The sequence below is a fragment of the Gavialis gangeticus genome, unplaced genomic scaffold (genome assembly GCF_001723915.1).
Source record: "Gavialis gangeticus isolate Ggan-Ray unplaced genomic scaffold, GavGan_comp1, whole genome shotgun sequence".
Lineage (NCBI taxonomy): Eukaryota > Metazoa > Chordata > Crocodylia > Gavialidae > Gavialis > Gavialis gangeticus.
The window spans coordinates 5,697,562-5,721,480 of NW_017728983.1; the positions used below are offsets into that span (position 1 = coordinate 5,697,562).

Sequence of the window (23,919 nt, forward strand, 5' to 3'; positions counted from 1 at the left end):
AATGCATCAACTTTAGCAGATGTTAGGAATGGCCCATCTGTCTTGTATGGCTAACCAAATCACGCTAACAAAAATAATAAAGCCTCTAGAGATTTACACCTTCTAGATTTCAAGTCAACCCACAGTCCCCCCACCCTGCCATGCTAAGCCAGACGCTAGCTTGTAACAAGTTTCCCAACCGCTGGGTTAGATCTGAGTCACCGTTTTTCATTTGTGCATAGTAACATGTAAAAAATATTGATAATATCACTATGGTTGCATAAGGGCCGACACTTCACAGACACAATTTATTTCAAAAGACTCATGTTATATTGAAGATTTAAAAATAGATTTTTAATATTCTAGCAGATGAGCAGTGATATTAAAAATGTCATTAAAAAGAGTTTGGATGTGGACAAGGGTCAGAGCATTTAACACTGCATCAGGTCTGGTCTGTTAACCTAATTCATTGTCTTTTGCAGACTCTCTACCCCACCAAACGAACGCCCTATTCAATCTTCCTGCATTAAATATATTGGCACAGCTGACTGAAACTGAACTATTAAAACTGGCATTACAAACACGCATTACTCATGCAAAGATGTCCATTTCTGGTATTAATGAGAGGACCTGATTCTGACATACAAGTCAGCTGCTACCTTAGACTGAAGGAACTCTCCAGGCTCTGGCCTGAAAGCAGAAGCTGGCTGACAGGATGTCCAATAGAAATAACAGACACCAGCACAACCAGGAAACATCACGTGTTAAGATTTAATAATAGTAATAATATTTCCAAAACAACAAGAGAGTGCATTATACACAAGACCTGGTATTCAGTGCTTTTATTGGCCATTTGCTCTGTAAGTGTCAGTGTACTGAAGTCTTGGGGAGTGGCAAGTGGATAAAAAACCCAGCTAGGACATTTCTCCAAGGAAGGCAGGCAAGGAGGATAGTGGAAGGTTCAGAACCGGACAAACGTGGCATCAATCTGCCGGACGGAAGGGAGGGCCAACATGATTTTGCGCCGGTACTGAGGGTCCTTCTGCAGGGGGTTTCTCTCCAGATACACAGTTTCCAAATTCTTGGCTCCCTTCAGCTCGTCCAGGTCGCTCCAGCTCTCGATGAGATTATCATTCATCTGTGGGGCACACACAAACGTACATACACACACACACACACACGAACACTCCCGGCAAAGTCTCATTAGTGAGAGCACAGCAAGAGGTTGCCTACAAGACACCACCCACTATCTGAAACTGGTAGACAGATAAGATAGGCTGTGACAGCAGACTGGTGAAACCCAGCTGAAAAGGCCTGACACTATATGATTTTCAGAAACCTTGTTGCTGACTCTTCTACAACATAGCTATTCTTCAACATCCATCACAACCCTCTTTGGAATACTAGCTACTGACTGTACTCTAGAGGTGAAACAAACCTTGTCTAATAGGGAAGCTGGGGAAGATCCATGGAAATGCCTTTGCAGAATGCCCTTGTTCACAGACTGCCCATCTCACTCCATGTAGCATTCAGATCTTCTGCAGGCTTGAATCCCTTCCTTCAAGATTTTTCTCCACCCTCCTACATCTAATCCCTAGGTTTTATTTCTCTAATTTTTCCCCAAAAGCCATTATCAAAAAAAGGATCCAAAGCTCTGGGCTTCAGGCTTTCTCTATTAAATTATTATTCTCATTCTGCCTGACAAGGTGAGGCAGAGACAGTGTACAGGCTTATGCTAGTCATTCTCAACAAAGGGTGTCAGGGCAACTGGGGATGCCACCAGATCTTTTGAAGGGTGCTGCAAGGTGTGAAGAGATAAGCACAAGCTCAGGCTTGCCCCTGCACAGATGATTCTCCATCCCACTTGCACAGGCCTTCTGCAAGGAGGTATGCACCACAATATATACAATTATTTTTTTAAAATTGGGTGCCTTTCAATTAAAAAGTTATGGAGGGTCACCTTGAGTCAAATGAGTGGTGCCTCGAGTCCAAAAAGTTTGAGAACCACTTATCTATTATCTGCTCAGATAAGACTGGAGCCAGAAGCAAGTGCCTTGAGGCCCACACCTCTGCACTGCAACAGAACTTTATTGATCTGTGACAGCTCTCTCAAATGCTCACCAAAAAAGACTCCAGTGAGAAAGCATGATGGTTTCTACAGCACAGGAAGCCCTGGCACATTACTCCAAACTGTTTGCAGTAAAACAATGTTCTGGCCCCTGAGCTGGCAAAGGGGTGAGGGTGTAAGCATGCCAAACAGCACCAGCACTGCACCCACGGTCAGAATCCAAACAGAATTCCAGGGGGGAAGGGGTGGGGCAGGAGCTAGAAATGAGGAGCATGCCATATGGCCCCACTGCTCCTAGTGTGGACATGAGGGCTTCACTTCCGAGCTTGAAGCTTCAGATGAAATTAATACAGCAGCAACATTCTCAATCTCAAGATATGGGACCTGGCCTTCTGCAAGGCACTGCTCCCCTTCATCTCAGGAAAGCAAGTCAATTGCACTGAATTCCCTGCAAACCCCCACACCGCAGTTTCTTCTCCAACCTCACAGTCTGCTTCCTTGAGATGCCTTCTTTCAGGAAGCCCAGGGAAAGAAGACTGCACTAACATGAGGGGTCGTGTTTCAGTAAAGATTGGTTTTGTGATACAGCATGGAACTGGGACTCTGGTGACCATAGTTCTTTTCTTGGCTCCATCTAATATAGGAGCAGTTCTTCTCCACCTTGCCAAATTGTTAGTACTGTATGAATGATCTCAGAAAGAGCGGGCAGATCCAGGGGGCTGCAACAGCATGGCCATACACCCCTTTCTGACCACAGGGCAGGAGCAGCGTCTGGGGACTTTTTTAGTCCCCGAAGATGAGAATTCCTTCCTACCTCCCTTCCCCTTCTTGCTCAGAGGCACATTCATCTCCTCCCTTGTCTGCTGCTGTTGCCCTCACTGCTCCAGGGGTGAGGGGAGCTCCTGTCCTGCTCCTGCTGGGCTGCACAGGGGCTGGGCTCAGCCTGGGACAACAGTAGTAGCAATGGGCAGGCAGGTTCCTTCTTCCCGTCTGGTCTCCTTGGGTGTTTCCCACCAGCTGCAGGCAGGCACAGGGAGGTGGAAGCTACCCGCCCACTGTTGCTGCTGCTGAGACCAGACCCCATGCAACCTAGCTGCAGCAGCTCTAGAGCTCCCCTCCACCCCAGGACAGTGGCATCAGGAGGAAGGGGAGACAGGCCTCTGAGCAAGAAGAAAGAATTCTTACCTGTTTTGAGGACTTTAAAAGAGTCTCCACCTGCAGCTCCCATGATATGGTCTGCCTACCCCAGTGACGAAGGTTGGGGTTGGGGGGACAGAGGCTGGGGGTGGGGATGCAGCCACCCTTACAATGCCAGTCCTTACTGCCACACCCTCTTTTGTAAAGTCCTGGATCTGCTTCTGTCTGCCACTTTTCTGTACCTAACAAATTGATGTACGATATGCCTGCAGTTTACAGCACTGGCAAGTTCTGGGATCCTGTCTCTTAGGTACAGGAATTCATTAAATTAGGCTTCTCTCCACATTCAGGAAAACTGTAACTGAGGTAGGAACAAGACTGATGTGCTTTGAAGGGAATTCTGGCCTGTTTTCTTCATCACAAAGGATACAGGTTTTCTTGAAACGGAATTCAAGAAAGTGGGAGGGTACTTTGGAGGATGTGCTGGAGAAGGGAACTGAGGTTTGAACAGAGGTTTACCAAGACACTGTGCCCTACTCCAGCAATGGACTCTTTGCAATGTCAGAATTGTACAGAATTAGGTTCCTTCCCTCCTTTGAGCAGCAGCTCTTTCTTATGGGAGCAAAATGCCTCGTGAATGTTCCCACTTTCCCCTTTCAGTTCAATGGGAAGATTTCAGAAACTTGTGAGGAATGACAGCCCACACTGCACACCAAGCCAACCTGCACTGCTTTGCTTTCAGGACTAAAGATGTCACACTAGGCAGGGCACCCAAGCTCCTTGATATATAAAAGGCAGCTCACGTTAGTATGAATGAGCCCAGATGGTAGCGTAAGCCTGACTGATGCTGTAAGCCAGCTCATATTCAAGGACCGGAAGAGAACAGCACAAGCAGCCAAGATACTGGACTCCTACTTAATGTCATTTCCAACTATTTTTCCAGTCCTGCAAACCAACCCCCAGTCCAAAGGCTTCAATGGTGAAAAGCTCCAAAGGAAGATTAAATTAGAGTAAGCACTAATCAAAACTCTGATGTCTTGGGCACCTCCATTAGGGAGCTGGAGATTTCCTAGGAAGACCTGCTGCTATTAGGCAAATGTGTAGACTGTGACAGCTTCCAACATGGATGCTGTAATACTAAGAATCCAGGGGCTTGTGTGTGCTCCTCTGCTCAACCTTTTTGCACTTCCTACTAGACTAAAAAGAGGAAAGGAAGGGCTTAATAGTCCAGGATACCACAAAGTACAGTCAGCTCCCTATTAAATTAGCCTGCAGGAATGGAAATACCTCAAAGGAGAGCTAATGTTTTCAAGGAACAGAGCAGACTGACTTGGCACTTTTAACAGATTTTGGCTCACCACTGCCCTAAAGTCCCTTGTACCAACTTTTCCTGTTACACAGCCACATTAACGTACAGAAAAGTAGAATTGTGCAACACCCTAGGGCAAGGCTAGACTCTGCATTTCATAACCATCACAGTCAGGATTGCATCAGCTGGATCTCTACCTTAGAGAGAAGGGCCTGAATTATGGGTGTGCTACTACTAAACACTGTAAAATTAATTTAATGTACGGTAATGTAATTACTTCCCTTCAGCTGGGCAGTCAGGGGAAGATGGCCTTAAAACCTTGTCACCAGAGTAAAGAGAGGACTTGAACAGTCCACTGAGATCTGTGGAGGGGTGAACCTAAAATCTAAGATATGTACAACCCAGCCTTTTAAACCCTCCCTGAAACTCCCTGTCAAGAAAATGAATCTCTTTCAACATGAGTATCTGTGCATGGATATTAATTTCAACAAGGCCTGCACTTACCCAGAATTCCTGGAGCTCTGTTAGATGGCTGATATTTTCGATCTTTTTGATTCTGTTGGATGCAATGTCCAGCATTGTAAGTTTATTCTAAAGCAAGCAAATAAAAACTTTAGATTGATTTTCTTCTCCTCCTCCTCTATCCTGTTTGAGTCCCAGGACTAAATATTAGAAGCCAGTAATATATCACTGCCTGCTGTTTGAATGCCTATACTGTACAACAGCTAATTGGGCCAAGATTGCCCTTGACCAGGGGTTAGCAGCACTTGAGCAGCGATGGGCTGAATTAATGGAGCCTGATCAAAGGTGAACCACCACCTGTGACTTGCCACCATGTAGCCCCAATTCCACCCACTGTGCCTAGATAAAAATCCCTTTGCGGGCCATAGGCTGCCAATCCCTGTTTAGGGCTCTGAGCCATCTGGATAACAGAGACATTATACATGCAATACGAGAAGATACTTTTTTTAAACAGAGAAGATAAGTCTTAACATGAGAGCTTCCCAAGTGCCTAGAAGCCAAGTCAAACAAATGAAGGCAATTGCTAGTTGGCCAATAGTTCCTGATGAACCAATTCCTCCTGAAGATCAAGCATTTCCTGTAATACCTTAAGACAGGGGTATCAAACTTGCCTGGCCCCATAGACCAGAACAGTGATGTGCGACCAGACCACAAGAAGGATGGATGGCACGAAGCTGGCTCTGCAGGGCAGATTGGGTGTACAGACCCTTGCCCCTCCATGCTGAATCAAGCTAATGCCTGCTGTGGCCAGTCCAGGACCCCAGGAAGAAGCTCAGCAGCACAGGCACTTGATTGCAGCCATGGAAACAGGTGGCAGTGCTGGGCTTCTTCCCACAGAGTGGCTGGACTGACAGAACTCCAGCCCCACTGCTCTTGCCCACATGCTTGGCAGCCAAGTCCATAAGCTGTAGCGTTGGAGTCCCAGAAGCAACATGGCCTCTTCTCATAGGGGTAGCCAAGCCCCTGGGCAAGAGCCCCAGCAGCATTGCAGGAAGCAGCCCAGCACCGCACCATGTTCCCACAGTGATAGCCAAGCACCCAAAATGCTGGGCTTCTTCCCGTGGTTCTGCTGGGACTCCAACACCGTGAGTGTCACCCAGATGCTTGCCTGCTGCTGCAGGACATTTTTCCATCAAGGCCACAGGCTGGATGACCCAACTCTGCAAGCTAGATCCAACCTGTGGGCCATATGTTTGACACCCCTATCTTCAGATAAGGAATCACATATTTCAAATGGAAAGTTTGGGAATCTATTGAAATTGTGACTGAAGCAGCCTCTCATGTGGCCAGCTTTAAAACTGGAATTTTTTGCGCTAAGAAGTCCACAAGTTTCAGATTTATTTCTGGTCTTGCATATTCAGGGAATCAACTAAATCCCCAATTCCCCTGTTCCACAGGAGGGCCCCACAGTGCCACCTGATGGTAAATGGGCAAAAAACACACATTATGGACTTGTGCACTACAGCAATCCAAGCCAGAAATACAGAAATTAAAGTGATTAAGAGAGTCACAAAGAAAGGTCTGTCCCCATGGACCCAAGACAACAGCAGTCATCTTGATGCCTCTATTGAAAGAGACTCATGGGCTACCTATTGCTGATAATTCTGCTTTTTACCTAGAATTTAGCTAGCTTTCCCTTCCACCCAGGTAGGTAGTAGTCATGCTGTTACATGGTGTTTCAAGGTAATTCATTTAACTGGCCCTTTCCAACAGTCCACCCTTGACTCCAACTAGCATGCAAATGCGTGCCAGCAGAAGTAAAGAGGTTTCAGCCTTCCAGACTATTTTTAAATTATGGTTGGTAAGGAACCAAGATTTTTCAAGAGGCTCAACTTTCTATGGGTCTCCTAAAGAAAGAAGCTTAATGAAAGACAACAAGAATCTCACGTTGTTCTCCAGTCCCTCAATGACTTCTACGCCATTGTGGCTAAGATACAGCTCACGCAAGTTCACCAGGTTCTGCAGACCCTCAATCTTGGTTAGGCGATTGCTCTGAAAATGTTAAGAGAAGCAAGAGTCACCCAGCGAAGACCCAATGAAACCAGCATAAGTTCTTACGTTTGTTGAAATTCTCATGTTTATGAAGTCTATAACTCAGCAAGGGCCAACCCTTTTTGCTAGACGTGCCACAAATTAAGCCCTGTGCCCTCTCCAAGAGATATTCTGATCTCCTTCCCCTGCCTGCTCCACTGCTCTGCTTTCTGTTCCCTGCCCCCTCCCCAATCTGCTACAAGCCACCCACACAGGTTGCCAGTGCCACTTGGAGCAAGGGTGCAATAGGTTGGCCACCTGTGATTTGGATAATGCAGATGGAAAGAAAAAGCCACGTGGAGAGGAAGGGCTTGGTTCTGAACTGACATTTGTAAATTCTGGATAAGCCAGCATCCCCGACTCTCCTCTTCCCTATAATGGTTGCAGCCACATGAAGACCTTCCATTTGGACTCTTTAGGGCAGTAAGCAAGGACTGGATTACCACTCATTTTAGATTTCCATTTTATGAAACCAATGGAAGGGAGGCTGCACTGATTATAAACATGCACCCAATACATTCTGTTACATATCCATCATACATACCATTAAGTTATAATACACAGTCAAACAATCTGTATCTACAGACCGACTGTTGCCCCTCTAACTAGAACATACATGGTTATTATACCATGTCTGGAGTGGGGAAAAGACCATAAGGTACACAAACCAATATTTTATTAGCACTACATTTGGAAATACAAAACTTAGTACCGGTTCAGAAAGGGTAAATTCCTCATTTAGCACAGTCCAGTAGACAATTAATGCTACAGAAACTATCCTCTGCCTACTGCTGTTGTAAAGCCTGGCCTGTTATAATTTACTAATATTACTAAAAAAAAAAAATTGTAAATAGAATTTCAGCAGGGAATGCAGAAGTATTTCACTCATCCCCAAAGCCTGACACTTATTAGATGCATGGACTGGAGGGCCAGTTTCAAGGGACGTAAAACAAGGTACTGAGCACAGAGGATGTCAGAGTTCTTAGGATAAAAAAAAAGAATCTCAAGAGAAGTGCAGACTTGTTGAAGCAGGTGCTGTTTTAACTCATGCAGCAATTTATGTCTTCCTTTGTGCAGGTGGAATGCAAAGACCCAAGTAGGACCAATACCTGTATACTGAGCACTGTCAAGTTTGTCAGTGCATCCAAGTTCTGGAGCTTGGTGATTTTGTTCTTCCCAAGGAACAAACTGTCCAGGTTAGTCAGTGTGTCAATATTCTCAATTGCCTGTAAAACAACCAGAGGAGGCAATGTTACTAATCTAGGTACCAATACAAACCCCAGCCTAAACACCACCACAGATCTGCTTTAAAAGAGAAAATTGAGGATGGAAGATACAGAGCCAGCAAACAAGTTTCCTATTCCACACACGTTCCATTCTTCTGGATCTGTGGAGTTGTAAAATGATAATTATTGAAATTGGAAAACTCATACCCAGGGACTGAGATGTATTCCACCTTGGAGTGCGCAGACAAGCAACCCGAGATATCAGAAACATTAGCAGAGTTGGCACCCTCACCTGGGGAAAGGGCAGACGGTCTATAGAGAGATGCATTTTTTCTGTTGAAGTTCACATTACTCTTTATAACTCCCAAAGAAACATAACAGTCTGATGGGCAATTCGTCAGAATGGAGAAGCCATTATCCCAGCTCACGAAGAGCAAACAGAAAGCAGAACGCATTTAGAAAATGCACTTTGTTAATGCAATAAATGACTTCAGGAGACAAACATATTGGACTGGCTCCATTTGCCTGCAACAAGAATGGAAATCAGTTTTAAAAGAAAGGATGTTGGAAACTATGGTGTTTGGCATAGTAAAGAACATGTTATAGCGAGGGTTGCTACAGCTATCAGCCATTGCTCTGCTCTGGAGAGTCACAAGCTTGTATGTTCTGTGTGTGGCAGAAACATCCAAGGGGGAGCCTGTTTCCTGGGCCAAGAGCAGTATAAATAGCAGCATGGTCTAGGAGAGAGAATCTAGTAGGGGAAGAGAGAGGAACTCCCAAATCCTAATCCTGCCAGTGACTGTGTGGGCAGGACTCTCTCTGTGCCCCAGTTCCCCTACTATGAGTAGCAATAATGCTCTTCTACCTTAAATACTCCTGTATGACAGAGGTGTTGTGTACATGCTAAGCCTTACTACTACAAGTACCACCCATGCACTGTGATTTAAGTGCAGAACTTGTCCTCAGCCCTAGATGGCAGGGAGTGAAGATCTCCCTGTGGGTGACAAAATGAAGCGCACACTTTGTTTCCAAAGATGTGTGTCGAGCCCCCTTGGGCAAAGCAAAAACAGCAAGAATACCAGAGAGAAGATCATGAAAGACAGGAGTGTAGGGAATCCTTTATACAGTAGGGAGGCAGGGATTGACTTTTTTGATCAACAGATTCTACAGAAAAGCTACTGCTAGATTCAGGGATGTTTTAAATAGCCCGCTTCAGTACAGTTCACCAGGTGCAGGCAGCAGTGAGAGGTGCAAGCCTTGTCCATCACTGGCAGCTCCTGCTGTAGCAATGGGGAAGACCATGCTTAGGACTTAGGGAAAAGTGAGAACCAACAACCAAACAAATAAAATCCAGCTGCTTAAAGCAATGAGAGAGAATCAATGAGTTGCTATATTCTAACAAGAATATTATGAAACAGATGTAGATATGACCTGAGCTGAGAAATTAAGTTAATACAGGCATATGCTTTATAATCCTTTTACTTCTAACTTATAAGATTCAACGTGAAGATTTACCAGCCATGGCAAAAAATGTCCTGTCCATTTTTACCATAATACGGACAGACTGAACACAATTTTACTTGTGCATCCAAAAAGTTATGAACTCTAGGCCAGGGGTTAAGACTGTATTAGTCTCTTTGCTAGTTCCAGGGCTCATGCTAACACAACATCATACATTAGAGCTAAAACATGTCAGAAAATCCCCATTTCCAAGCAAAATATAGAAGAAGGCCCTGTTAAAAAGAGAAATTTCAGAGGACCATATGCCTTCAACCCTTACATTTACATTAAGGGATCTGTCTTGGTGTAAAGCACATACCTCAAGTTAGACTGCAAACAAAAAGCTACTAAAAGGTTTTAGTTGCCTCCAATCATTTCCTTATACTTGCCCTCAGTCACTTAAAAATTCCTAGGTAGTAGAAGACAAAGAGACATGAATATGGGATATACCTCCATTTATCCACCTACCAAAGCTAGATTAGATTCCTACATACTTGTATATTCAGCTTGCTGGATTTTTGCCTCTATAACAAGAATGGATCTTTCTTTCTAGATGTCCTGTGGACATAATCTTTCCCTGTCTAAGCAAAGGCAAAGATCTTCAATCATGATGCTGGCTGAAGCTCCCAAGCTATGGAATTATTCCCCAAAGGGAAGATCCTGGGCTCTGCTTCAGTACTGAAGACAAATACATCCACTTTAAAAGGAAGCACAGTACTCCTGTGTTCAGTCAAAGACAGGCTACAAGGTGGGGAGATGTGTATTGTACCCAGTTACCTGAAGAAAAGTGTGCTACTACAGAGCTTATGATGCAAAAGTTTATCAGTAACTCTGTTTTCATTTGCACCCTTTAGCACAGCAGGTGATTTGCAGAAGAAGCTGGGTTAGAGGGATACTGTCAACTTGCATATCCCTCTTTGGTCTGAAGTTTCTCTATGTATTATTGATACAGGTACTTAGGAAGGCTCCTATAATTGCTACATGACAGAAAAAAAAGTCTTGCTATTTCATATTGTTTGCCTTGTGCATGAGACAGAACTTTCATCAATTCCAGTTTCCTTGTTAACAGGTGGATCTTTCACAGAGCAGCAGGTGAGGATGCATCACTAGGAACAGGAAAGAGTACTTGGCTTTCTTGAAATTGTCCAGATTTCAATTAACAGTAAGCTCTAAGGTCAGGAAAACCATATGTGTTAAACAAAAAAATCCCAAACCTGGTTGAAAGCAGAAAAATTAATAGCAGGATGTGAATGTTTTTACATCTGTTTCAGGTTATAAAACAGATGGTCTCTTTCATGACACTGATTCTCACTGTAGTTTACCAAATCACAGGCTGCAGGATAAACTAGAAATGAGAACAGATAGAAACTGAATGAGATTACAGAACAGAAACATGGATACCTGAGCACAGTGCCTGCCTCCATAAAGAAAAACAGGTGAATCTGCCTGACTGGTTTAGAGGCTTTTCTTGCTCACATTAGAAGGAAAGTGTCAGCTGGGGGAGCATATTTTTTGCCTTTCTGAACACATGGAGATTTGTGGAGTCATTAAAGAGCAGAACTAACAGTTATTCAGCAAATGGGCACTACATACATAGGAGCACACACAGTGCTAAAGACTCCAGAACACAATTACACTTAACATGGATTAAGAGCACGCAATTATAACATAAAACTACAAATAAAACCAATGAGCTGAACCTGAACCTTTAAGGCCAAACACCATGGTTGTGAGGCCAAGAGAAAACACCAGCCTTATGCTATGCAGGTGCATTCCTTGCATCTGCAGACATCCAATAGCCCCATCAACTTGAACCTCAGAAAGAGGAAGACACTTCAGATTTCCTCTCTGACCCACCCAAACACCAGCACTGTCTATGTGTTGGCCTCAACCCAGGTTCAACTACCTAATCCTAAAATTTTAATTAAGCACACACCAAGATGACCAAATCCCTTCCTTAGGAGTGTGAAGAGGCTAAGAGATAACTACAGCTGAGTTCTGTCTACCCATCATTGTTATTTTAGAGCTTTCCACAAGTCATGAGGACTACCCTGGATCACCATGAACTCCTTACAGAGATGGAATCAAACAACATACCCATAATCTTTTCTCAATGTGTGCTGCTCAAATAGGCTCACTGAAGATCAGATTTTAAAGAAGCATTGTGGATGTCTATGTCAGTTAGGCATTATATCAGCTGGATACAGCGTCCTAAAAATTAGGTTCACAGTAAAAGATATAAAAAGCAGATAAGTGAACTACACTGCTCTGTTCTGCTATCTTACTTGTATACATTCACTGGAGTCTCAAACTGATAAAAAGCTATTTCAAAAATTGCTTCAAGACAGTTTACGTGAAGCAAAACTTTCCAGTCTCTTATCCAACCCAAGACTGAAGACAGCAGCAGTTACCTCTTCTTCAGGATGGAGAATGACCCCACACCTGGAGACAAGGCTGATCAACCTCTGACAAGCAAGTGGACAATGGCATAGGGCCTGGAATTAATTCAGCCCTCTCAAACCCTTCCACCTACTGCAGAAGCAGATATTGCAACTATCCCCCTTTTTCTCCAGACAATGAGTGCACATCTGCCCCTTCCAGATGCAGCTCTCTCAGCTGCATCTAGCCAGATATTACCAGATCCTTCCCATCCTACCACAAACTAGATGAAGACAGCAAAGCAAAACAAACAACATGCTTGCTACCCACCCGGATTCGATTGGATCCCAACTCTAACATCTGTAATTGCTGTAGGCTGCTCAGGTTCTCAATTTTGCTGATTTTATTGTTGACAAGGAACAGCTTTTTTAGTTGGGTGAGTCGGTCTAGTCCTTCAATGCGTCGCAGTATGTTAAATGAGATGTCCAGGATCCTGGCATGGAAAAAGCAAACAAATGTCTCCTCAATCCAGGGCAAAAGCTGAAGAGAGACCAAAGAAAGGGAACTTGGGCAACAACCTCAACAAAATGTATTTGCTGGGGAGCTAGACCACTTTGTTGGCAACTGGGTAACAGTCAGAAATGGCATTCATTTTATCACATAATAGTCATAATTTCACAGTTGTTAGGGTCAGAAGGGACTTCAATAGATCATCAAGTCTGGCCCCCTACCCCAGGCAGCAAAGAGCACTGGGGTCATATGACCCCAGCCAGGTGCCTGTCCAGTCAATACAGACTTTAAAAAAAACCCACGGGATGTAAAAGACACTGACCTACACCAACTGGCACCATTTTCTCCACTGTCACATCACCACTCAAATCCAACCCAACTATGACGACAGGACAGTTTTCAGCCTCTGACTTGAAAAGTGCTATTCTGGCATGCCTTTCCTGACCCAACCCACTTGTGAGAATTCTCCCTGAATAAGTCAGACCAAGGCCTCCCCTAAAGTACTGCACAGTCACTACCAAAGGAGGGTTTTACACTCAGGTTTAATGAAGCAGATCTTCACTACCCCAAAAATGCATCACTTCCTGTAAGGCCCTGCCTACTTTGGCCAGGAAAACAGAGCAGAACTCAGACTTGGAGAGAAATGTTGGGCTTGTGGTTTAGACTCTGGATGGGAACTCCGAAGAGATGAGTTAAATTTCCTGTTGCGGACTTCCAACATGACCTTGGGCAAGTCATGGAAAATGGGGATGCTACTCCTCTCCTCCTCTCCCTTAATTAGATGAGCAGCAGTTCAGGGCAGGATCTCTGTGTTTGCACAGGGGGGCCTTCATCTGACTAAAAGCCTTTAGCTGGTTCTATAATGCAAATAGTAGATAATACTGGTTGTCACTACAGAGCAAGGGAAGGTTAAGCTGTGCATGCATGATGTTGAAGGTCACTGCAGCTATGCAATATTCCAATAGCCTATGCATGGTGCTCCTGGTTCAATCCGTAAACTGTTGCATGCCATCAACAGCCTCCTGAACCATAAAGCAATGTTCTGGCAGGAACTAAATCACCACAAAGAATACCAGTTGTTCTACAGTTGTAGCACCCAAGTGGACCACCACAGAAAACCAAAAGCAAAGTAGGCACAGCATGTGTCATTCAGTTTGCAGTTCTAAAAAAAGGGTCTCTCAATGGATGCATTTTGCCAGGAAGCCGCTTTGCATGAAGCCCGTGGACTCACAACCTTGTTTAATTCTTCACCTAACCTTGCTATCCCACCTTAAATGGATACTCACTCAAGCTCTGTTAAGGACTCCAAGTTCTCAATCTTTCGAATCTGATTGTCGTAGAGATCCAGTTCTCGGAGAGTCTGCAACTGTTCCAGATTCGCAATGTGTTTAATCAGATTCTGACGCAGACACAGAGTCTGAGAGTTGGGAAGAAATTATCACAAAACAACAATGTCATTAAAAACAAGCTTGCAAGAAAAATATGCATCTGTGAATGCCAGGGCATGGGCCCACTCTTCCAACAACTACCATGTTACTTTTTAGGGTGGACCCATGTTACCACAAAAAGGAGGAAGTATCTGTCTCTTCTGGTCTTTTAGGAAGCAGGTCTATTCCAAATATGAGGTTAAAAAAAAGAGCACATGGAACAGATACCATGGCCAGCCTATTAACTAACGCCACAAGCTGATGGAAATTTAGGCCGTGGCTTCTAGGATTGCAGGATTCAGAGCTGAGGGAACAATTTTAGACACAGATAAGGAATCTTGGTTTCTATTAGCTCATTTAAAACAGGGGTCAGCAACCTACAGCTCAAAGGTCAGATCTGGCTCACCAAGCAATTCTATCTGGCCCATGAAGCTGGGCTGTTGGCAGCAAATTAGCAGCTAGGGATGGCAATGGCAAGGGAGAGCAGTGGCATCCTCTGTTAAGACCTGGACCTATTAATTTGGCCCACTGCTCTGAAAAGGTCACCAACCCCTGGTTTAAAGGATTTTACTACGTCACTGACTTGCAGAGTAAGGATAGGCAAGTCTGACTTCATGGACTTCAGACAGAACTCTTACTGCACCATAAAAAGCACGTATTCGTTTGGTACATTTTCCCACAGAATTTTACAGGCTCCCCCCTCACTCCTGCATACAAGGACAGGGCTGCAGGGGTCTGGCAATGCCCCCACCTGGCACCCACAGCCGAATTAAGTGTTGGGGCCCAGCACGGCCCCCGCCTAGCTCTGCACGCTGGGATTGGGCACTGGATCCAGTGTACAGGGCCTACGGCTCCCAATGGGTCCATGGAGAGCCCCGCGGGCCAGAAGACACAGCACCACAGACTGGATCTGGCCCACGGGCTACGTGTTGAGCACCACGGCCCTAAAATGCTACTGTTATGGCAGATACCACTGGGCAGCAGTATTAAACACAGGGCATGAACATGGAACAATTTGCTGTGAAGCAAAGGAGGGTGGGGCTTAAGACCGCCTTGTCTTGTTAGTTTGCCCATGACCATAATCTTCCAATCTTTTTCCCTTAATAAATATTAAAACTTGGAAAAAGTATCTGTAGTAGTATTAGTCTGTCTTTACACAAGTCTATGTATAGAGGTGCACCGATACATTGGTCTGATATCAGATCGGTACCAATACAAAGAAAATTCTCTGTGTCGGATATTGGCCCAATGGGGCCAATAATTTGGCTGATAAACGCCCGTGCTGTGCACAGCTGCAGCACAGCACAAAGCAGAGCCGGCAGTGTAGAGAGCTGCCTTCAGCTGGTAAGTGATAAAGGGAGGGGGAAGGGAAGGGATGTGGGAAGGCAGATCAATGCCCCTGTGATGAGGGAAGGGGCAAGGGCAGGTGCTGTCCAGCCAGGGCAGGGCAGGCGTGGGACACAGCCGCAGCTCTTGTGGGGAGGGGATGGCTCCTGCCGCTACTTGCACTCTGGGAGGGCGGGGGAGGGGGATGGGTAGGCATGTGCCTTTGGATCTGTGCGGCGCAGGACAAGCCACAGCTGTGGAGCTGGAGCTGGCGCTGCAGAGCTCTTCTCGCTGGGCTTGGAGCAGGCTCCAGCTGCACTGGGAAGAGGCTGCAGCCACCCCAAATTTCGCCGCAACTCCACTCCGAGCCCCACGCCACTGCACAGTGCATCCATGGCTTTTCCCAGTGCTTGGATGGAGGTGGGCATTCAGCCGGGGTTGCCCTTGGTGGTGGCATGGGGCTGGGAGCAGAGCTGTGGCAAAATCTAGGGTGGCTGCAGCCTCTTCCCAGTGCCGCTGGAGCCTGCTCCAAGCCCAGTGAGAAGAGTTGTGCAGCGCTGGCTCTAGCTCTACCTTGCAGCTGCAGCCCACCCTGTGCCATGCAGATCTGGAGGTACATGCCTTCCTGGGGTGCAAGGAGCAGCAGGAGCCACCCTCTCCCCTGAGCCCTGGCTGTCCCATGCCTGCCCTGCCCTGGCTGGCCAGCACCTGTTCCTGCCTCTGCCCCCTCAATCACTGCAAAGGCGTTGATCTGCACCCCCACAGCCCTTCCCTCCCCTTCCACCACAACAGACTTACCAGCTGATAGCAGCTGTATCAGATATCGGATCAGCTTCCTTATATATCTGCTATTGGTATTGGCCCCAAAAATCTATTGGTGCACCCCTATGTAGAGAGAGAACAGTTTCAGCAGCACAAGAATCTGCCCTGTCTCAAGAGTCAATTCTAATCAGAACCCAAGAGAGGCACTCTGGGAACCAGGCAACGGTATCTGGCCGAATCCCTGAAAGGAACTGCCTGCATCTGTACTCCTAAGTACTAGGCAAGTGTAAATAATAGGGCTGTGCAAAATGGTTGTTTCGTTTTGGTTTCAGATTTGGCGTTTTGGGGGCACAGTGATTCGTTTTAGTGTTTCAGATCACTGTCCCATTTCGATTCGGCCGAATCTGTTTGAGTTTTGATGCTCTTTCAGTGTTTTGGCCATAGACTATAATGGGGAATCACTAAAATGCCTATAACTTTGTCATTTTGTTCCTGATTCAGATGAACATTGCAGGGATGGTAGCCCCTTCTGAGGGTATGAAGCCTGCCAAGTTTCAATGATATAGGTGCAAGTGTTTTTGTGAAACTGCACCTCAAACTGTTCAAAGCAAAGCTAGTATCACTTGCTGGCAGCGGCAGCATGCTGTCATTCCGCATGCAGATCCAGGGGCCCATGCCCCCCAGGAAGAGTCCAGAACAGCCCTGCTGCCCTCCCAGGGGGTGCAGACCCATGGATCTGCATGCGGGATGATAGCAGGTTGCTGCTGCCAGCTGAGGACAGCACTGGGTTCTTCCTGGCTCTCAGCACAGGCTATGCCAGACAGACGTGTGCAGCAGCGATGATTGGGGCCTGCGGGGGCTTGTGGCAGAGCCTCCCCGACACAATGCAGGGCAGTGGGGATCAACACCCCCCCCCTGAACATTTCTCCAGCTTTTGGTTAGATTCCCCACTTCTTCGGGGGGCGCGGGTCACTGGATCTGTGCATCTGGTTTCAGCAGGCTGCTGCTGCAGGCTAGGGCCAGTGGCAGCACTGCATTCTTCCTGGCCCTTGGCACGGCCTGTGCTGAGTGGCTGCTGCTGACCCCAGCCTGCAGCAGCAGCCTGCCGAAGCCCCGCGTACAGATCCCGAGGCCTACGCCCCCCCGGAAGAGCTGGGGGAAACGATTAGAGAGCTAGATGTCAATATCAGAGCAGTGCTTCCCACCCTCTTCTTAGTTTTCATTTCCCTGCAAGCCTGGCTCTGAAACTCCGAAATTCTCTGAAACATTTTGGAGTCTTCCATTTCGTTTTGGATTTGGTGTTTTGGGTGCCAAAACAGCCTGAAACACCTCTGAAATGAAACAGCTGCTGAAATTTCACACACACTTAGTAAATACGCAAGCTGAACTTGTCTAAATCCAGTCATCTCCATGTTGTTGATCTCTCCTCAGCAATTGGGATGATTTGTGAAAGTATATCACCTGCTACTACTCAGAGGGGAAATATTACTTTCTTCACATTAGAATCTCCACAGGTTCCCAGCCAGAGATGGATTCATATGCAACACAGTATAAGGAACTGTTACGTAAGGTTCTGAACCCCTAGAGGTATTATTTTGCTCCTGATGCTAACTAGGCCTTACAAGTTTTACCTTCACTTTTTTGAGCACATCAAATCCTTCAATCTTGCCAATTCGGAAATGGTTCAGGTCAACATCCTGAAAGAAAACAGAATCTGATTCACTGCTGGCTGTTGTGGGGTTGGAAGCATACTTCATACACTGTCTTCAAAGATCAGCCTTGCACCTTGTTTTAAAGGAGGAGACTACTGGATCATAAAACATGTATATCATTAAGACTACTCTCTTGAGCAGCTAGCAAACTGGTTTAGCAGGTATGAAGGGGAGCCTTCATACCTTTAAGTATGAAGGGGAGCCGCAGTTTAGGACTTTCCGCAGCAAAACACATATGAGTTGCTAACCAGTGTAGAGGTCACAGAATCCTACATGTGTTTTGTTTACTTAAGTGAAGGAAAAGCTTTTCTGAGTGCATTTTAAACTTATGCAGGTAATGGTATTAATCCTATAGGCCAGAGCCAGGCTCTGCACAACTTTGTAATGGTGCCTCCACCCTACTGGAGAACTCTTCGCTATGTAACCCTGAAGCTTAAGCCATCAACTGTGTCAAATTATTTGATATGTAGCTCTGAAGCTTAAGCCATCAACTGTGTCAAATTATTTAATGGTTTTGTGACCATTAGTCCACACTAGTGAAGAGCAAATGCATTTACCATCTGCTCTGCCTAGCTCCAGCTATTCAGTTTTTTAAAGTAAGCCATAAAAACAAATGAAATTGAACACCTGCCAAGGTTCAGTTAATCTCCCTATCAGCAGTCTTGCACAATTTGTCTATATTGCAAGCTAGCCGAGTAGCTAACTACACTTGTTGATAGCACTATATTTTGCAAAAGAAACAGGGTCCTTAAAGAGATCTAAAAGAAAGGCTTAAATCCTGTTGTTTTTTAACTGTTTATGCTCTGTCTCTGCCTGGAAATGACTCCATGTTTATCCCAAGATTCCAAGTTTTCACAAAAAAAATTCAGCTACTAATTAAGAAGTTCTCTTTACATCTAATCTTTAAACTCAACCACTGTATGGGAAAAATGGAACAGTCAACACTTTCAGAAGAATCATTGCCCTTGTCCAGATCAGGCAGGTTGCCACAGAATTAGTCATCCTTTTCCTACTCTCCTCCCTCCCCCATCCACACACATGTAGCATCCACATGAGTATAACAGGAAATACCTCTGCTTCTGGGTCCAGACTAATTGTCTCCATATCCACTGGTGTTTCTGCTTCTCCTGTAACAGAAGATGACAGTTTAGTAGAAATCCACAGTATATGTTAACTGATGACAAGACTGCAGTGTTTAATCAACTGGAAAGAGGGAAACAAATGTTCTTTAGGAAGATAAGGAATATACAGCTTTGAAGCTCTGATTCATCAGATAGCAGTGGCAACTTCATCAACCCTAACATTCATCTAGTCAAGAATGGACACCTTTCTCCCCAGCTAAACAGAATTTCTTACCTTGATGAATGGTGTGGCAAAGAACAGAAATAAGTTCAAGCTAGTTTTGATGGAGCTGGTAAAGGCAAATAGTCAGGAGTGGTGGATCTTTGACAGCATAAGGATTAATATCAAAATAATAATATTACTGTTACTATGCCAATATAAATATTGGGATGTCATTTTGGTTTGAACAGAACTCCCCCCCGCAGTTGCCCTGACATTAAGCCCACTGATTTACTCAAGCATATTCTCCATCATCTGAACATCCATAGTTGCTCAGATATTCTCTTCCTTTAGATAATCCAGTACAATGCACTGAAGCAGGAACTAGTCCACACAGATTGTATGCAGAAATGCAATGCCCCACCCTTAAGGAATTCAATGCTTACTCTCTTCTTTCATAAGTAACACATGCTTATGTCACTGGCTTATGTACCATATTGCCTGGCTATATAGAGAAACACATCCACAATATGAAAATGCAATGTGTACTGATTCCGGTATATTTGTTCTGATAAATGCTTTTAAAGCTTTGGAAGAAAGCCTAGGATTTGAATGCACTTCTCCTAACACAGCACAAGAGGGAGTGGGGTTTAACGGATAAGCTGATGCTGAATAATTCATATTGGTGAGGAGAGCGAGTTGGCTGTATCAATTTCAGCATGCAGGCCTAATTAGATTTCCAAAGACCGATGCACAACATGTATCATTTCCATTTCAAATGCACGGTCCACTTATACATTGCAGAAAGAAAACTACAAAGATCATTAAATCAGTTGCCAAGCACCCAGACTTCAGATCAACTTCAGCACTGCTATGTGCTACCTTACTCTTTTAGCACCCTCCCAACTCAGTAACACTTGATCATATTTACATCTTGGCAGGGGTTCCATCATCCATTTAAATGATGAATACCTAGCTACACCAGACAAATGCATTTCCTAGGTACATCTCACATGCCTGCAACATTAGAGCATTAACAGTCAAAGGCGTGCCCTAAGCCTAGTTGGCACACTAGGCTAGTGTGGTTTTGGATAGCCAATGACATATAAAAGCATTACATGGCTAGCATCAAATCCAGCCACCTAGAACTTCCTAACCCAAATGATGAGTCCCCATACACAGCTAAGTTAAACCGAAATGTCCTTCAGCAGGAGTCAGAGGAAGACAAACTCAGACCTCTATACTTGTATCAAGACCCATAAATCCATTTATTACCATACCCTATACCTCTTTCTGGACAGAATTTAAATTACCTGGGAGCTGGCAGGCAGATTTGCTAGTATCCCAGTAACTTCTGTAACCTAACTTCACTGTTTTATTTTTACTCTAGTCCATAGATCAGGAACTGAACATGGGGAGAAACAACTGAGGGGGAGGAATCTGAGTGTGAAATGCAGCTCTCTCTCCTCTTAATACAAATGCAACGTAAGTGAGTAGTGACCAAAGCTCATATCTGCAGAATGCAAAATGAATGGGTAACTTTGGTGTCACTCTGAGAGGGGTCACAAAACCTCCACCAAAAGGAACGTTAATAAGCAGACTTGCTGGCAGCCTCAATAGAGATTAAGGAATAAAATACCTTGTGATTCCACCAGCTGCTCAAGTTTAGGGAAAGCAGCATGAGGAAGTCTGCACTACCACTGCCAAGGCTGTCCACGTTTAGCAGATAACTAGAGCAAGGAAGGCAGCCAAGCTGCCAACAGCCATGGCCCAAACAAATCATGCTGAAACAAAGTCAGCCCGACTGAATTTACAGCCGGACAACAATACAGCTGCAGTCTGTCCAAGTGCTGACAACTGTTATCCAGGATCTCACCTCTTGAACACTCCATCAACTTTCTTGTGTTAAAAAGCATCAGAACCGGCTACGTGGAACATGGCACAGAAAGTCACTTGTAGGGAATCTCCAAAATTTGCCAACAACACCAGAGTGATAGAATTAATAGATAACTGCAATTAACAACCACTGGTATTACTCCCAAACTCACGTTCCCTTCTCTCCAGCCTTCCACATTCCCTTAGAGATATCTTGGTGCAGATGGTTCAGGTGCAGTTACTTTTGGCAAAGAGGTAATAGATATGTTACCCTGAGATGCTTAGATGGACAGCCCTTTACAGACATTACTAAAACTGCACAAAGTCACCATAACTTCACCATTTGAGAGCGGGGTAAGCCAAGCGACATATGGGTTAGATGGTTATCTAAGGTCACACAGAAATTATATGGCAGAGGCAGAAATAGAAACTACACTGCCTGACTCCTAGCTCCCAGCCTCTAAACAATTAATTACTTGATGGATCCCCTTAATGATAATGGCTAACACTAGCAGAGAACTGCTCCTCCCAACATTTTACATATGAATGTGTGTTGATAAAGTGCTGTTACTGTGCATCTTTGCTGAGATTTTACTGGCACCAGCATGGAAGAGCTTGGTGCCTTGCAGCTCTTGCTACCATCCGCCTGTGATCAAGCAGCAATAAAGCTGGACACCATGCCAGCATCTGCTTTGTTTATGCCACATTTACAGACAATCCTCAGAATTACTAAAAGTCACAAATAAATACAGGAGGTATTTTCTGCTTGCAATGCTGGGTTCCCTCAGTAATAGGAAGTCATGCAACTTAAAGCTATGTAGCCCTAAAAACAGAACAAGAGTCACTAGTATATGGGCAAACCAGCTAAAATAAGCAGCTTTCCATGAAATATGAAGAATCTGACAGCAACCCTCTCTATTCTTTCTGTCTAGTTCCCTTGAATATATCCTCATTTTGGTTACAGCAAAGAAGCAGCAGTTGGCCTGTTTTCCCATAGCTTCAGGGAATCACAATCAACTGGAAGAACTTCCTTGTGATTGAAGAATTCTCGTGATAATGGCAGAGTTCTAAAAGTCATCCCAAATGGGATAAAGGAAACTATTTGAAAAAAGAGAGAAAGAAAAAAAAAAGAAGCTCTTTTTTTGAGAATGCATTCTTCCAATGGGGCTGGCATTTTAGAAATCTTTGGGCAGCAGAACTGCTAGAATCATTTTTACATATTCAGTTTTCAGAGTACAAGTACATTAAGGTTCCCATAGCAATATTAAGTGATCCACATTGTACATACAATGGATTTTACTGATTAAAGATTCAGAACAATTCTGTATGCTCTATATGAACTGAGGGGGAGTCTGTATTGTTATGGGAACTGTAACTCTTGGTACTTCCTGACTTTGGAGTGTTCAGTTTTAAACTGCCTTCATTACATTAGGCTGTTGCATTTATATATGCAAATCTTAATACTCTAATATAAAAAAGGTTTTACTGTCCTCACTCAGATTAGCACCATGCCCAATACTGGCTAATCCATCATCAACAAAGCTACTATATTTTGATTACAGAATCTGCTGTTACCAGTGATGGCAGCTAGGCTAGAAAAGGCATCATTAGACTTAATACTAATACAGCATTAGCAGGTTGAAAAACAGTACCTTTTTACTTGAAGTGAGTAAATGTGATAACCTCCCTCCCCCACTGAGATAGTTATGGAAACCAAGACTGACATTTTGTCAGTCATTCATTAAGTGAAAGTATAATTCTACTCTTATGTACTAAAATATGCAAGCAGCTTTAGCACAAATTATTTTAATTTTTCTTACGGAAAAGAAAGAAAATTGTTCCAACACTGAAATTTCACAATTTTAATACACCCCCACAGACTACAAGCTACGGAACACTACAGAAAAAAGAAAAAAAAAGTATGTATTAGAAGACAGAGGTTTGCAATACAGAACTACTGGGTTATGCAATTCTATTACACCACAGACATTCGCATAACTAAAGCCTAACTGCATGTTTAACTCTTAGGTTTTTTCATGCTTATTAGATTGCCTGCAACTTAGTGATTTAAGAAAACTTTCAAAGACTATTTCTTACAGCAGGACAGTGCAACTAACAGCTCACAGGCTGCCCTGGGCTCCCCCTAGTTATAGTTCTCCTGATTACTCTAGCTGAGTAGCAACCAGAGTCTCCAGGCTGCCTTCCCATCTCTCTCCAGAAGGCAGGGAAGCCAGCAGTGTGGAGGGAGCTTCAGCCAAGGGGGGAGGGAAGGGAAGGGAAAAGTGTGGAACTTCTTGTCTACACAGTGCAGCAGGAGCTTGCATCCAGAAAAACTGTGGGGGGTGGGAGGGGCAGCCAATAAGAAGTTGGATAGTCCTGTCTTAGATTTCCCACACAATCAGTTCTCTAAAAGCTCAACTGTTTAAGCTGCCTGTACTTAAGATTTTTTATGGAAAAAACATATTTAACTTCTACTTGGATAACTTGAACCCTGACTGGTTTGATTTAATGCAAACATTCCAGAAATAATTTACTAGGGCAGAGTCCTAGGTGGTTAAAATATTTCCTGAACACTAGTAGCTATGGAATGAAAATCTAGAATTAAAAATTAAACATAGGTCCTAATTTATCTATTTATCCAATATGAACTTGGTCCCTTGGTTCATTGCATAATAGGAATGTGCTACTTGAAGGCCACACAGAGTCCAAACATGATAACGCTAGATTGGCTACTTGCCCTGGCAACAGACATAAGGCTTTCTGTTTTCAGTTCTCATGTAAATCAAGAGAAGTTCAAATGATGATCTCGGTAAGAAATTAGCATGAAACTGGCATGCCATCAAAATCAAGGCATATCATATAAACACAATACGTA

At 44.4% G+C, this 23,919-nt stretch overlaps 1 protein-coding gene across 5 annotated transcripts in view; it reads right to left on the reverse strand.

Moving 5' to 3' along the window:
- Positions 1 to 731: 731 nt before the first annotated feature.
- Positions 732 to 23,919, reverse strand: part of PPP1R7 (protein phosphatase 1 regulatory subunit 7) — a 30,956-nt gene continuing 7,768 nt past the window's right edge. For 3 of the 5 annotated variants that reach the window (XM_019513519.1, XM_019513512.1, XM_019513545.1), the window contains 8 exons: positions 18,960 to 19,015; positions 17,808 to 17,873; positions 13,948 to 14,078; positions 12,482 to 12,644; positions 8,156 to 8,272; positions 6,903 to 7,007; positions 4,998 to 5,084; positions 732 to 1,117 (listed from right to left, as the gene is read on the reverse strand). In XM_019513519.1, coding sequence (XP_019369064.1) covers positions 941 to 1,117; positions 4,998 to 5,084; positions 6,903 to 7,007; positions 8,156 to 8,272; positions 12,482 to 12,644; positions 13,948 to 14,078; positions 17,808 to 17,873; positions 18,960 to 19,015 — 902 coding nt within the window. In that variant the 3' untranslated portion in view covers positions 732 to 940. Of the gene's footprint in view, positions 1,118 to 1,655; positions 1,857 to 4,997; positions 5,085 to 6,902; positions 7,008 to 8,155; positions 8,273 to 12,481; positions 12,645 to 13,947; positions 14,079 to 17,807; positions 17,874 to 18,959; positions 19,016 to 23,919 lie in introns of those variants that run through there. The other 2 variants (XM_019513526.1, XM_019513536.1) reach the window with 2 other exon arrangements.